At 35.1% G+C, this 16,433-nt stretch overlaps 1 protein-coding gene across 4 annotated transcripts in view; it reads left to right on the plus strand.

The window, feature by feature from the left end:
• The window catches only part of LOC115440830 (Kv channel-interacting protein 4), a 224,145-nt gene that overhangs the window by 197,063 nt on the left and 10,649 nt on the right, over positions 1-16,433 (plus strand). For all 4 annotated transcript variants that reach the window (XM_030165315.2, XM_030165314.2, XM_037440316.1 and 1 more), the window contains one exon: positions 12,866-13,060. In XM_030165315.2, coding sequence (XP_030021175.1) covers positions 12,866-13,060 — 195 coding nt within the window. The remainder of the gene's footprint in view (positions 1-12,865; positions 13,061-16,433) is intronic.

A 16,433-nucleotide genomic window follows, 5' to 3' on the forward strand; every position in this document is an offset into this window, starting at 1 on the left:
AAAGGAATGCAGGGTTGCGAATGGGAAGCCGAAGAAAACAGTAAAGCCGTTATTTCGCTCGGGTTATACCAACTGCGTTGAGTATTGAAGCAAAACTAGTTTCTACGGCTGTCTATCACTTATAAAATGAGATCACTTATCAATTTTCTTAACATAGAGAATGGACTACCGACTGACCCAACCTCAGAACATTTATCTCTCTGTACGAAATGCCAAAAGCAGCTGAGTGGCCTATATATTTCTATTTTCTATACATACGTCTATAGTCATAATCAGCCTGCAGCCCGCTGAACCTTTATAAATGGCCCACCTGAAAAAAATCTCAAGAATACATAATAATTGCTAACACAATAAGAATAAAGTTATTCAGTTAAAATTGTAAAAACTTTTTTAAAATAAATCTTGTTTTAATTAGTTTCTAGACACTTAAATAGGTTAACATTTACGCGGAGGCCCGAGGCACTAAGACGTCTTTGTGATATAAAAATACGAGGTTGAGTACGGCTGGTCTTTAGTGACGAGGGCGTATGAATAACAAAATTCATACGCTTTTTTAAGCCTGCGACACGAGTAATCATAATCCTCTGTATAATAATATAAGATTTACCTATACACCAATTCCTATAGAATAATTCAAGGTACACTTTGTCCCAAAATAACTGAAACTTGGGAAGTAGCGCGTGTCCTATTGTAACAATCGTTTAAGGTTGTTCTGACTTCATTGTTAAACTTCGCTACTTCTAACAAATTACAAGAAACTTTTGTTTATGTAAGCATTCAATCGACATTGGTTCATGGGTCGGCAAACACATGCTAGCTTTTTTCTTTGTATTTAGTCGTACGCCAATAAACTGGTGGGTACAATAATATAAATAAAAATGTGTGAAAATAATTCTGTTCTAACTCAACAACTTATCTTTTATAAAATTCAGATTATTATGTATCATAATATTTTGTGTTTATAACTCTTTCTTAAGGGTTTAAAATAAATCTACTACTTTCCTAATCATCGATAACTTTATCGCACTTTGATGCTAGTGTATAAATACAAAAATGACACCCATTTTTCAATTGCTACAAGCATAATATTAATTTATTATAAATTGAAATCCCATATACATATACTAATCATTAGAGAGGGTATGAATAGGCTAGCCCGTGTAGTGACGCGTGACGCATTGTGACGCCCACACGCACTTTACGTCACTCTCTTTATTACGTGATTCTCTGACAGACATTACAGACGGGAAATATATTAATAAATCATTAAAACGGGGTACATAAATGATAAATGTCTAAGTGTTATTTTTGCTCAAATTATACTCCGTGTAACAGAAATAAATTATTTCAACCACTTATTTCGACATACATAAAAAGTTTATACATAACTGTAATTGACAGGTAAACTATAGCTTACTGGAAGGACTAGAACTATAATATTTCATACACCATTTCCCTGACCGACGTAGTCAAAGATAATATTCTTACAAATTCGTTCCGCTAGGGATAAAACAAACGGTTTAAACACACAAATAGAAAACAGACGACTTGTTTCCTACCATACTATGTACGGTAGAAAGTACACCAGCATGCATCATTACCATACCTATAATATCTGTCTATAAGAAAACGAGCCCGAACCTTTTAATTTATAATTTAATAACCATTGGTTCTTCAAATTGGAACAGTATCTAATTAAACTTGTCTGCTTAGTTTTTTATCCTGAATTTAGCTCGATAACGTCTGATAACAATGCCGGTCATTGAAATTTTGATGTCCTGTCAACTAACTGGCTCGTCGACCAACAATAAAAATTTGGTCTGCCATTTATACTTTCTATTAGGTTATTGGTATGGTAAAGTGCTAAAATTTTGCTATATATCTACAACATTTAAAGGGTAAAATAGGTGCCAATACCTGCTTCAAGTTATTTGAATATGTAGAGTGAAAATCGGTTATAGCGACATTAAAGAGACCACCAAACATGGACGTTATATCAGATAGTCGTTATAACGATACTCTTTTTTTAATACATTTATTTGCAGGGACATTGCCGTCTAGTCATTATAAACGATGCGGCGCTATAACCAAAGTCGTTATAACCAATTTCTACTGTATTTTAATTTTATTTATTTGTAATAATGAGAGATATGTAAAGGGACATATAAACAAATTCATCATTATTAAATACTAACTACATTCGACACGTTAACATAATTAGTGCACTAATTAGATTATACAATCTGATAGTAATTACTACGCCAATTAAATTTACGCAACAGCAGACTTTAGGACTCTTATATTAACACATATGTCTCCAACAAACGCTATTAACTTTAATTAGTATTATAACAACTTTATAACCCATTAATAATTACATAAAATCATTTTAAAATTAAAATCGAAACCATATTTTTATTGTAAGTGTATATTGACTTTTAGACTTTAATTAATTTAATTGAATTATTCTTTGACTCAAAGTAGAAAACAGATATCATATCGTAACAATGCGTATCAAAGCGTGTTTAATGACGTTTATTGGTAAAATATATTACTATTTACAGGATCATTAATCAATCAATTTGGTAACGCACCAAATGAATCCTCATTTTTTTCTTGATAATAACATTCTACTATAAGTTACTCGGAACGTAGATGTAAAATGAAAAAGTGTAAGTGTAAAACAAAATAAAAATCATCAACAAGTAATTTTAATTTTACACACCTTATTGCCACTATTACTACTAATATTCGTCGCAGCTTCAACATCACACTTTTATTTAAAAATACACCTTCGCTTACGCCATAATATGAGCACTAAACTACAAAATGTAAAAAAATCGAAAAACTAAAATTTTCTGACAAAGAGGATAGGATATATAAGGCAAATGTGGGTGGAAGAGCCGGTAGGGGTCGACCGCACGGAACCTTCGAATGTCAGATACCTGACATTCTTAGTAAAGGTCAGGCCAGGTCAAAAACACCCTGAACCGGCGGGATTGCATGAAAAGATCGATTTAGGTGGAGGAAGCGAGAGAAGTATGCCAGAATCGTGCTAAGTGGCAATCTATAGTTTTGCCTGTATGTAAAATTTTCAAGTAGAAACACCATCCAACACCTTGAATCATAAAGTATTGTTGGCATTCCACTACGCTCGCTATCCTGAGACATGAGATGTTAAGTCTTATTATGTCCAGTAGTTACACTGACAACAATGTCCTTCAAACCGGAACACAACAGTGAGTACACACTATTGCTTGGCGGCAAAAATAGACATTGCAGTGGTACCTACCCAGGCGGACTCTCACATACGAAAGACCTACCACCAGTCACTGTACCATCATTTACTAACGCAATATCAAAATTACCCTGTATAAGAGCTTAATGAGTTCTCTTCATTGGTTTTAATTCAAACCCTAGTTAACAGTAAAAGTACTACCATCCATAATATTATTTCGTCAATTAAACACAACGTGTAGAACAGTCTTTATCATAACAAATCTGGGGCCTTATTCTCTATCCCGCACGTTATTTTAACAGTGCGTAACAAGCACGTAACACAACGCATCATGTTTAGGACTATAGAAATTTGGCTTACAGAATACCATTCCACGCACATTTCTCGAAGATACCATGACACGGGCGCGTTACGCGTTTACACTGTCATACAGAATAAGGGCCCTGAAATGTGAAATCTGTGTTTGTGACAGGGGAGGAGAGTCTAATGCTCGCATTACTCTAGTGCTAAGCCTTTCAACTCGCAAGTAACTCACTTAGCTCGCATCCACCGAGTACCTTGGAGTGGCACGTCTGCGGATGATATTATGTAATAACTTACACTATTAAACAATGTAGAAATAGTACGTTTCTGTACATTGTGATTACGTAAAAGTCCTTTGAACAATTAATAACTTGTAAGACGTTCTTAGTTATTTAAAATATTTTCTCAATACTTTAATACCTTATAAATATTTTTTTAAATACCTTTCTAACGCTTCCTTTCATAAATACATAATAATCCTTTTCCCCCTTTTCAGTAGTAAGGAGAGGTCTACCTAACGTACTCACTTTCCATCAATAGAAATTATTTGAGAGAAAGAAATGGTTATTTTATCAATCAATTGCTAAAAAGTTACATTGTTAAATGCCTAAAGCATATCAAAATATGGGTGTAGTGACCTAACTTTAATAATTATTAGCAGTCGCAACCAACCTCATTAACGTATCATTGTTTAAATTGATTATATAGTTAGATAAATTCGGTACGGGAACGAGTATTGTTGAGTTCAGTGAGGCGAAATTGCGTTCATGCCGACACGCTGTTGTGGTACTGCGGTCGTTAAATATCGAGCCAATATATTGTCGAACTAGTTGAAACCAGTTCATAATAGTTATTACTTGCGGGAATTGAATTATTAAATTAATATTTTGTTTTTTTTGTGCAATTGACGGGACGAGTAGGTCGCTCGTCTGGCCTTAGAATGTTCCAAGAAAATGCGACACCTAACTCGATGTCATTTTGATGTTTACGATTGATCGAGACTCTAGTCTAGTCTCTCAACCAATTCTAATAAAACATCACGGAGTTGTGTCGTATTTTTTGGTCACATTCTAAGCGCACAGATCCTGAATATTCTATTAACTACTGATTGAAATCGAATCCACAATCTGCAAATCCTCATTTTGCAGCAGCATAACATAATATCTGCTGAGCTAGATTTTGTACTGTAAAAGATTAGTAATTTACATTCGATAAACTGACAAAGAAATAAATAGAAACACTGTTGTGAAATTGCTTTCAACAACTTCAAAAGTTTGTTTCTATAGTGCTGTTCGAATTGTTAACATCAATACCAAATTGTATAGATTCAGAACGAAACATAAATTGAGTTTACATTTAACTTGTGCGGATATAACTCAATTTTGTAAAGCGAATATTGGTTATATATAAATTGTACTGATACATTACTTGCCCTACGTTAGTAGTATTAAATTTACTATTTATTTAGACTGCCTCAGTGGCGTAGTTGTAATTGTACATAATATGAGCGCGACTACCGCGTTTAAGGTCCTGGGTTCGAATCCCGGGTCGTACCAAAATAATTGTGACGGGATTTTCCATCTTAAAAATTACTTAGTTACAGTTCGAAATCAGGAGGTTGACGGTGTGATACCTCCTTGACTCAGAAAGCACGTAAAACCGTTGGTCCTGCACTAGATCTCTCTCCGGTCATATCGATTTGCCGTCTCACCGAACGATGAGAGTGAAGTGAACTGAGAATGCACCCGTGTATTGCGCACACACTTGTGCACTATATCTCCTGCGTACTTGGCTGGTCTCCGTCGAGATTGGCCGCCGTGGCCGAAATTTGGCTAGAATCATTATTTAATATTATATTTTATTTTGTTACGGCAAAACAGTTCTTATTTCATAGTAATGCTATTTAACCCAATCAAAATGTTATCGGTGTCTAAATAATCCATGTTTCATCACACTCTTTTTTAGTCAAATGTAGAACTAAGAAAATAGCGTTACTTTAAACATTGATTAACAATGTATTTTGATAAGGCTCCTGTTTATTATCATACTATGGTGCCGAAAAACAGAGTTTATTGTTATTACTGGATAAAAGTCCCGATTTATATTTTTCCGGGATAAATGTAGCAAGTGGCACTTAGGAGTAATGCAGCTTCATATTAGTGAAAGAATTTTGAAAATCAGTTCAATAATGCCAGAGGTTAGCTCCTACAAACCTACAACCAAAGAAACACAAACTTTTCTTCTTCATAATATTAGTATACAACATCGATTTCACCAATATGTACCACCAAACAAAGATGCATCCCTGTTTTTAGGCACATACACAGACTACTTAGAAGGACTGACGTATCAGGCAATCGGTTCATAACCTATGCTTACCAAATTAAGTCGATATCAGTTATATCGCGGCAGATGTTTCGCACGCCTCGCACGTGCGCCTCAGTAATCCAGGGGAACTTCACTGGCTCCTATCTCACGCTACCACACACGCTCAGATAACCTGCCAGCTTCGCAAGATCGTTTAGGTAATACTAATGATATATTGCCCGAGATTTTATTGTTAGTCGTATCATATTTTTAATTTAGGAAGTACTTAGTGAAGATGTTTCATAAATTTCACAGCTAAATGAATTCACTAGGTGATATAGTCTAGTAAAGTATCATTCACATGTCGACAATCAAAGGACGTTGTATTCTTCTTCATACTGCTACAAATAAACCAAATACTAAGAAATTAATTGCTATAAACTATAAATCCAATTAAACGATGATCATATTTTATAACGCAAAATTAAAAGCCCTACGTACTTTGGAGTATATTTCACTTCCCCCTTAATCCTCGGCCGGATTTCACACCTTTAATAGAAATGAGAGTGAAATTAAATTTTGTTAGGGCGGGATTTGTCGCAACTCGCGAGCGGGCGCCCGGTGGACCCCGGAAAATAGTCTAATTTTAGATTCCGGGTATTGTGTTTACATTAACTTAATATTCTAATCACAGCGGATGTAAAACGATGTTGTCCATTGCGCGTGTTTACTTTAGCGTAATATAAACGGGGCTAAAGTTGAAATCGATTCTTTTGATATTCCATTTGCGTGTTAGTATAAGCTGATGTAATTGGAAATGTTAAGTTGCCCCTTAAAGTTTGTTAGTCTACATTGAGTTTTATTATAATCTTTTTTTCATTAGGACTAATAATCTAAATAAAAACAACATATTTATTGTCAACTTTTGTTGAAAACGACATTAACTCACTGTACATTCTAAGTAAAAAAACTTAAAAATAATTTAATTTCTTTTCTCTTCTTTCTTTAAAATTGTTACGTTCCTGAAATTTGAAATAAACATCTATTTGTATTACGTAAACATTATAAATGTATTCTAAGCTCAAACGAATCAAAACCACAAATTTAGCACAACGTAGCGATGGTTAGATGTAATTTTTCCAAATGGTCGATATCTATTGACCTGGAAAAGCATAAAAAGGTCGGCTGTTCGTTTTAGGGTTCTGGTCAGTAAAAACTAGCCCTACCTTTACGGTACAGACTAAATTGGTGAAGGTTGATGTTCACTCATACATACATAGCATCACGCCTTTTTCCCTGTTCAGGGGTAGGCTGATGAACACCCTTTCGCCGGGTACGTTAGGTTCCATAGTATACAGGGCGGATGGTGCTCACTCAATTGTATTGCACGGAAAAAGATTGGTTACCTTTCTTATTTCGGTTTGTTGCGCAATATATCCCGCGATGATTTGATTTGAACTACGTAATTACTGTATCGATTGTGGCGTAAAATGGGTGGCTGCGCAAATACCTATTGTATTTCGGTAGTAGCGACAACCTGCTACACATTTAAAGGTCAATAATAAGAAGTCATATTTTGATGACAAAAAAGTTAAGCAATCGAAATTTTAAATAATTCAATTACATAAATCACTGTTGGACGAACAAAAATAAATTTTAATTTTAAATAGAGAACGTTTTGGTGTTTTTTCAACACAGTTGTCCCCAACACCCTCAAACACAATTGAACATTTTTCCAACCTCTAGTACACATTTCGACAAACATTAAAAAACCATTGTTGGCTCCGCGGTCGCACCCTTCTCCGAGTCGTTTGGGAAGCCCGATAAATTACCCCTTATCAGTCCTAATTGCAGGGAAAAGGGAATTTAAGATGTGTTCGGTTTGACAAATGATAATTAATCTCAAGGCATAACCATTACCTAGTAACGAACGGCGATGGGCGTATGTTTTTAAGAACGAATTTAGAAATTTTGAAGGGACGATTACGATTGACATAAGTAGCTGAAAAGGTTAAAATCTTAAATCGACTACACACTATTGTGTTCTTGCGATTTTTTTTGACACAAAAATAATAATCAATTATACATAACGTGTGGAGGCGAACTGAAGTTTTAAGTTTGTTTGGCTACTTTTAAGGATGACTGTACATACTTCAATACATAATTAACCCGTCATGACTTGTCAAAATTTTATTTTCAAATATGTACAGGTAGCTGAATGTTTGCCGCCAAACATTGACAGCTACGCGTGTGACGGAAAAATAACCTTATTATGTAGTATATAAGGTTATAATCCCGTGACACACGCAAATGTCATGTAGCTGTCTTGGCTCGCCGGCGAGCCACGAGAGACCAAGAGTTAAACTCTATGTTCTTAGCTATAAATCTTATTATTAATAATGACAAGAATATTTTTAATAAATACGTCAAATACGAGTGCGCTAAGTCAAAATCCTTGGATATTTGTTAGAAAAAACTGATGAACTCGATGATATTTGGCACATACATCATGTCCTGTATTAACACATAGGCTACTTTTTAAAAAAATAGAAGTTTTAACCTGCATTTTATATAGATGGCGCTGGAATCGAATAGTGTTAAGGACTTATGTAACAGGAAAGGCTTTGCATACGGACGAAGTCGCAACCAACATCTAATCTTAATCTATATATATAAAAAAAAAATCCCTATTTCCCTTGGTCACGCCATCACGCGTGAACGGCTAGACCGATTTTACTATTTTTTTTTGTTGTGTTTGTTATAGTTATATTTTTGTTATATGTGCATTTTATAACTGAGCATATAAATTGTAAGTGGTATCTGTTACATACTATGTTTTTGTTGGAAATAAATAAATAAAATAAATTGTCAGGAGAAGGTTTATGAAAGAAAAATTCAAAAAATTGCGCGCTAAATTAGAAAAATTAACAAAACTTGACGAAAATATTCATTTTATATAGGTAACTGTCAATTGTTTGAAATAACTGTCAGCAATTGACAGAATGCGCGCTGCTAATTCATAGTTAAGACGGAACAACGTCTGTCGGGTTAGCTAGTAATTTATAAAGTCCAACCTTTATTAAGATCAAAAATACATTGTAAATTCTACATAATATAAAGTATAACTTTTTAATATGTCTTTAGCTTTTGAAAAGCAATTAGGACCCGACTTGCGCGAAATATATATTACATGACGCAGTATAGCTATGTAGAGTCTAGATTACGTAAATTTTGAACACAGATGGCGCCATGATTAAAGTAATCAGCTGAACAATGTAAGAAGTTACGGTACGTTTCAAATTAATTAATCTTTTCTGATTGAAAAATAAAACGTTCACTAACAGAATGAAACTTAAAACTTTTATTGTGATTTTATGGGCCACTTTACCCTTATAAAGGTAACAAGACGAAGGAACTTTTTAAAAAGGCTGAAATAAACGACTGTCGGTTTTCAAAAGTAGTTCAAATGTAATTTAATGTTGTAGTAATAAACTATTTACTGTTCTAAACGTAATCCAGTGTATTCCTCGGATTTCAAAGACCGAATATTTTTGTTAAGCTGAAACTACGTCACTAATTAATTCGAGGAAACCTTTCTTTAATTTCAAGCTTGACTGAACAGGTAGAGAAGAGTCATATCCACTCCTTGTTTTAACTCTTCATAGCTAGAAAATATGATAATAAATAATATGGAGTTACCATTGCCTATTAACAATAATAGTGTTATAAAAATACGTTTCATAACTTAGCAGTAATGAGTATTACTTTTGAGCCTCTTGCAATCTTTTCGAAAGTATCAAACACGTCAACAAATCTTCACACTTTTCTGTGAGCTATTTGTATGATACTGATTGATTCAAGGTAATCGTGCTGAAGCAAATCTGGTTAAAATATATCTACCTAATCTATATCATCGTATGCGGTAACATGCCAAAAGCCAAGTTCCAGAAAAAGGTAATTCGCCGATAGTGATAAGATCGCCATTTATACTTCCTGTTATTTTATTATCTCCGTTGAATATTAACTTTTCTGTACGATTTGACGTACAATAAGAAGTTTAAATAAATAAGTAAAGGAAATTCCATACCAAAAGCCTAGTTTAATTTTATGTGAACCGTTTGTATATAATTTTCAAAGTATTTATTAATAATAGTCATTTAGATTACAAAATAACTTAACATTTTTCAATATAAAGTTCCAAACGGGTCTAAATAACTTTCTTAAACAGTTGAACGTTATTGAAATCCAAATGTAACTTGATGAAAAGTCTCTCAATATGAAAAATCTAATTACCTCTCACCGTGTGCGTAGTAAGTTGAAAAGCTCTTTTACTCAAGTACGTATTTGAAAGTCGGCCAAAGCTCTTATGAAAAAGTATATGAAGGAATTACAGCTTCTGAACAAGGTGAAATTGAGCGGCGTATGTTTAAATTGTATTTTATGTATAAAATTATACCTTTGTCTTGTATATTATAATAGTTTTACGATTTTTGATGTATTGTAAATGTCTCAAGAATAGTTTCTTCTCTATTTTGGAGTTAATCGTTATAATAAGTATTTAAACTAAATAATTATATATATTTATACCTAATAGATAAATGTTTAGTGAAATAATTTCTTATGTTTAGGCGTGTGTTAGATATTCAATAATTGTTTTGTATAATTGTAAAATGTTGGTAGATAATGTAACTTTGACTTTTCTCACGACCAACACCTCAGTCTTTCGCGTGTTCATTAAGGTAGCAAAGCGTTCGAAACTTCGGAAGAAAAATATAATATAAAAACCGCGATAAAATCCCAAAAACATTTATTTAAATGTATAATTATTTATAGGTAATACCGTATATTACCTGTAAATAATTATACGCGATAGCGGCTATAGCCTAGTTGGGTATGGAACGGACTGCCAAGACGAATGTCCGCAGGTTCAAATCCCAAGGGCACACACCTCTGACTTTTCTAAAAAATCATGTGTGTAAGTATTCTTTGTGAATTTATCGTTCGCTTTAACGGTGAAGGAAAACATCGGGAGGAAACCTGCACATCTGAGAAGTTCTCTATAGGAATTTCGAAGGTGTGTGAAGTCTACCAATCCGCACTAGGCCAGCGTGGTGGACTAAGGCCTAATCCCTCTCAGTAGTAGAGGAGGCCCGTGCTCAGCAGTGGGCAAGTAAGTATATAATACAGGGCTGATATTATTATTATTATTAATACCGTATATTATATTTTAAAATATGTAACAAAGAAATACATTAGTCGTATAGTACTGCTATGTTTACTTAGCAATTTCATAAAATCTATAATATCAACAACAAAACTACGAAGACGCTTTGCACCAGAACCCGACACTGATGAAACACTTGCATATTAGTTGCATCTCCTCCATTTTACCAGCCCGTGTTATTAATTCGCGCAATCTGCATTATTTTTATATTATGGATGTACTTCCTGATATGCTGAAAGCTAACAACTCGGTAATCTGATTAAATTTTAAGTAGCTAAAGATTTCTACCAACAATTACTGGTTAGGTGATTCTAATGTTAGGTATTATGAATTTAAAAGTCAAAGATGTATGACTGGGTGAGATACTGGTGGGGAGACGTGTGTATGATGCATTACTGGGTATTTGTTAGTGTAATATGCTGTATGAATTAAGATGAAGCTCACAGATACAGGACAAAACTTGTGATAAGAGTTCTCTTTTATAAAGTCATGGCAGAGCGAAACCACTGCATATATTAGTAGCTGGCAGCGCCGGATCTAGAGGGGGGCAAGCCGAGGCCCATGCCCCGGGCGGCGAAGTCAGAGGGCGGTAAATTCAAACTTGGCAGACGAATACCCAACTTATCATTAATTCAACTTTGCCATAAACACATAAATGATTTTCCGCGGGGCCCGAAATGATGATGATGACAAAGGTAAAAATAAAGGTGGATGGGGGCGGCATTTACTAGATGTTGCCCCGCCTCGAAAAAAATCAAGATCCGGGGCTGGTAGCTGGAGAGGGGTCCAGAAAGAATGTCGAGTAACGAGAAATAATTAGGCACTCTCACAAATCAATTATGCCGGCCTATTGGCACTGGTGCCAATGATGTATCTGGATACACACATATTCACAGGCTGATCCCAGAACGCGACACACTTATGTAAACCACTGTGGCGGGTTTTAACACCTTGTTTACGGCGGTTGCTACCACCCGCATAGCGAGCACCTAACAAAATATATCCGACCACCAACTCAAAGTTCGAAAACCCACTACTTGACTTTTTGGTACACTTATTTAAAGAGTTTTTATTTTTGAAAGACATTACGACGATACAAAATGAAAGATATTGCCAAAAAAACACACACCACGCCTTTAGCCCCGTAGAGGTACGCAGATATGCAACCAAGCCGCCAATATTTCGCCATGTGTGCTCCGTCCTCTCACGTGATGGAGACGAGCCTACCGCCATATCGCACACAGTTTCCAGACTGCAGCGTTGACGAGAAATTGACTCTTTAAAATAATTATTATCCGCAATGAAGTGAGGTCACCTTGCGATGACGCATTTGATTTCTGATAAATGGTGTCCGATACGCCAGGACGAGCCATTGTTCGGTATTCATTGTGCGAGCATAAAGCCAGAGGCCGATAAAGCACCAAACTCAAAGGATACAACGCTTTCATCTCAGATTTACAAGAGGTTGGTTGGACTAATGATGTCGTTAGCAGACATCTCTTGCTCGGTTAATTTCGTTTCTATACCGATATTTCCTTAATATGGTTAACCTTTCGGGTATTGGATTAAGATTTCTACTTTGGAGTATTTTTTTGTTTTCCTGTAAGGTATTTTTAGACAGCAAAAATCGAAATACATCTTAAACTAAATATTATAGTTTTTATATAATCTTGAACTATTAATTACATTTTATCAGGAATAGACCGCAAGACATAGATAAACCCTCACTTATTGCATCCTTTGCTCTTTATATGTTCCTAAAGTGCTTACCAACTTACTGTCTTCCCTTCCAGATTCGGAACTCGAGGAGTTGGGTGAGCAGCTGCCGAGGTACCGGCCGGACTCAATAGCAGCGCTGCGGCGCGCCACGCGCTTCACCGAGCCTGAACTGAAGCGGCTTTACCGCGGGTTTAAGGCAGAATGTCCCACGGGCGTGGTGAGGGAAGACACCTTCAAACTCATATACTCACAGTTCTTCCCGCAAGGAGGTAAGATGTGAAAAACGGCGTGAAGGTTCAAGGGAGGAAACGAAACTTGGATCGATATTATTAATCAGCTAAACGGTTTGGTAATATTTAGCTTAAATTTAGTCAGGATATAGGAATATATAGAAATTTATTAGGTTCTGAGTAAATACCAGTTCGGGCAATGTTATCAATCTGAGTTAAGTCTCTTTTCACCCCTTGAATTGTATTCACCCCACTTTAAAGAACATAAAACTGTGACTGTAATAGTCAAAATGACTTATGACAATGGTGAGTAAGTAAAACACACTTAATAGATAAAGACACGGAGATGCTGATAACATATGCGCATAAAAACCAGTCACACCATTCGAAAAAAAAATTGAAACTATTCCGATTGTCGCAGTTCAATGTCAAACACAATTTCGAACATTTATATTCTTCAGTCGACGACAGTTATAGATCGTGTGGATATTTGTCGCATGATATAGATAGTTTGAATACTTGCCGCAAAAATCTAGTAATTTAAGTCCACACAAGGGGTTTTATGGGCACCTAGTATTCATGTCACTTTGTTGCGTCTAAATAAAAAATATATAAATAAAACAAGATTATCGCTACTCCCGAAAACCGAAGAATACTCGGTTATTTTATCTTGGGATAAGTATCCTTCGCTCTTAACTAGCATTAGGCTGAAAAATATATTACACTTTACGTCTTTAGGTGGGTTCAGAATTTCTATTAAAACAATAAAAAAGAATAAAAGGCGTTTTATTACCTTGATCCTTCTCCTAAGAAAACATCATGAACGGGCAAAGAAGACAACGCAGAATAAAGCAAGAACTCAGGTATGTTATAGTCTTAAGTCTTTTCCAAAAAGGTAACACCATGTGTATGGAATTATAAAATTAACTAAATCTTAAAAGAACAAATAACCAAAATTACCTACTATACCATTAGAAAATTACTGTACTAACACAAAATAATAAACCTATGTAAAATCATGATCAAGGGCCCCAAAATATTTATAATCCTTCTTGTACTCCCAATGGTCCTAAAAGTCATCGAAGTCCCCCGCGTTACTTCGACATTCATTTAGTACTGAGTTTTGAGTAAAAAAGTAAATAGCATAAAGATTCTTATTCAATTAATCCCTCCTTACAAAGTCCTCCAAATCGTCTGTCTGAACATGATAAACTCAAAAACTGCTGAACGAACTTCGATGAAATTCGGTATCGGGATAGTTTAAGACCCTGAAATGGACATACTTTTTATCCCGGGAAAATACCATACCGCATACGGGATTTTTATCCCAAAAAAACTCCTTCATACGAGCGAAGCCGCGAGCAAAAGCTGCTGCATAATAAATCATAATGATATCGAAAATATACTAAAGGCTTTACAAAGTTAAGGTCAACCGTTACCCACGCGAACAATGTTAATAAAATATGCCGACCGTACTAAAATAATAAAATGGGGACATGAAAAACGCATCACATAATCATATAATCCCATCAAGTTGAGTGGTGTCGGATGTATCAGGGGATGTCACACATATCCACGACTGCGTCCGGATATTCTATTTTGTCGCATATTGTTTTGATTTTATATAAAATAGTGCATCGGTTAAGTGCAACTCAACATTTCCGCCAAAATACCATATATTCTGCAAATATTTCGACCTCAATAAGACTATTTTCATGCTTTCTACGGTAAAAAAAAAACGAGTCTGACTGGGTCAACCTACTCAAAGCGGTACCAATACCTTACAGAAAATGAGCGTGTACTAGCTTTGCTGTCTTGTGTCGGGGCCGATGCGTTTGCCGATGATTCAATTACATCCCCTTCTGTGGTCCCCATTCCGCCCCCGTAAGGATCTTTAACATTTTATTACCATTTGTTAGAAGCAGGCTCATTTTCTGCGATTTAAAAAAAAAAGCTATCAGGCACCGTAACCAAGATGTTTTTCTACAAACGTTTTCGCTAATATTATGTATCATAATGACATATGCTAGCAATAAACTTATCGATGAAATATATCATTCCCATACGTTTTTACTGTTTTCCAGTAGCGTTAACGATTGTAGGAAAGCATCTTGGCTACGGGCGCTAGATTCTGAACGAAGCACTCAATCTAAACTCTGTCGGGACACCACTCCACTTACCATCAGGAGCAGAGTGGAGTAATTTTTCCAAATACATATAAAAAAAAGAGAAATGTCTATCGTTCATATCAGGATTTCCAACCGCAATGAGTAGTCGTTTAAGTAAATCGCCATACATTTCCGAGTTCATATTTCACGGTATGTGTATAATTATACACTCGATGGCAAAAATGCACGATGCAGCTGCCGATAATGGCCCTCGTGTACGATCGAAAACGTTCTGAATAATTGCACCACATTTATGTTCTACTTCTTTGACTTTCAAAATGAACTGCAATTATTTTCACGATATGTATGAACCAGCGAATATAGATATAAATAAGCAAATAATACATAATAATACTTTAGTAAATACTTGCGGTCAGTCGGATTGCAGGAAGCATAAGCAAAAAGATCTCTTTTAAAAAAAAACAACACGTCAATTCATTAGCAGTTAGAGATGTTTATATAGATGGCATTAAAATTCTTTTCCGTCGTAAAATGTAACTTTACACACAAAAAATTCTGGCGACTGGCTTTGAAATCCCATAGAAATCTGTTATGCAAATAATATTGTTTAATCCAAGCAAACGAACAGGAAAACCTATGCAATGTATTGAAACATGTGTTAAAATTTTAATAACGTTATATTAATCTTGGAATAATTGACTACATAGATCAAAATTCACAGAGAAATATTTCAAATTAAATCATAAAGACAATCCCTTAAATACACAGATAAAATATAAACAAGTAATTCCGTAGACCTAAATAAACAAACCAAAAACAGCTAATCTTCTAAGGATCCCACGAATTTAACAATGTAATCGTTTGTCGAAACCAATTCTGTAAGAGAAACAATCCTACTCCAGTCATTAAAACAAACCTTATATAAACTGTAACTGTAACAACTGCAAATTGGTTCGTATCCCTAGAGACTACGAAGTGAAGAGAAAATTGTGCACCATGAAATCTACCTACGCACTTTGTACGTTCATTGCGTACTTATACTACAAAATTCTTACATCTTACAATGACAGTGGATTGTGTAAAGCTAAGGATCTCGGATCAGGGTAATTATAAATACTTGCAACGCTAGAACAGTTACATCAGATACACCAGTTTGCGAATAAAAGCATGAGTTACGTCACGTAAAACCGCCATATTCATAAATTCAAGTCACGCAATATTTAATTTAACCAAAAACTTTTTTTCATTGGCGAAATTAGTCCCAACGGACGCTGTTATCGGCC

Source organism: Manduca sexta, chromosome 19 (assembly GCF_014839805.1).
Source record: "Manduca sexta isolate Smith_Timp_Sample1 chromosome 19, JHU_Msex_v1.0, whole genome shotgun sequence".
NCBI lineage: Eukaryota > Metazoa > Arthropoda > Insecta > Lepidoptera > Sphingidae > Manduca > Manduca sexta.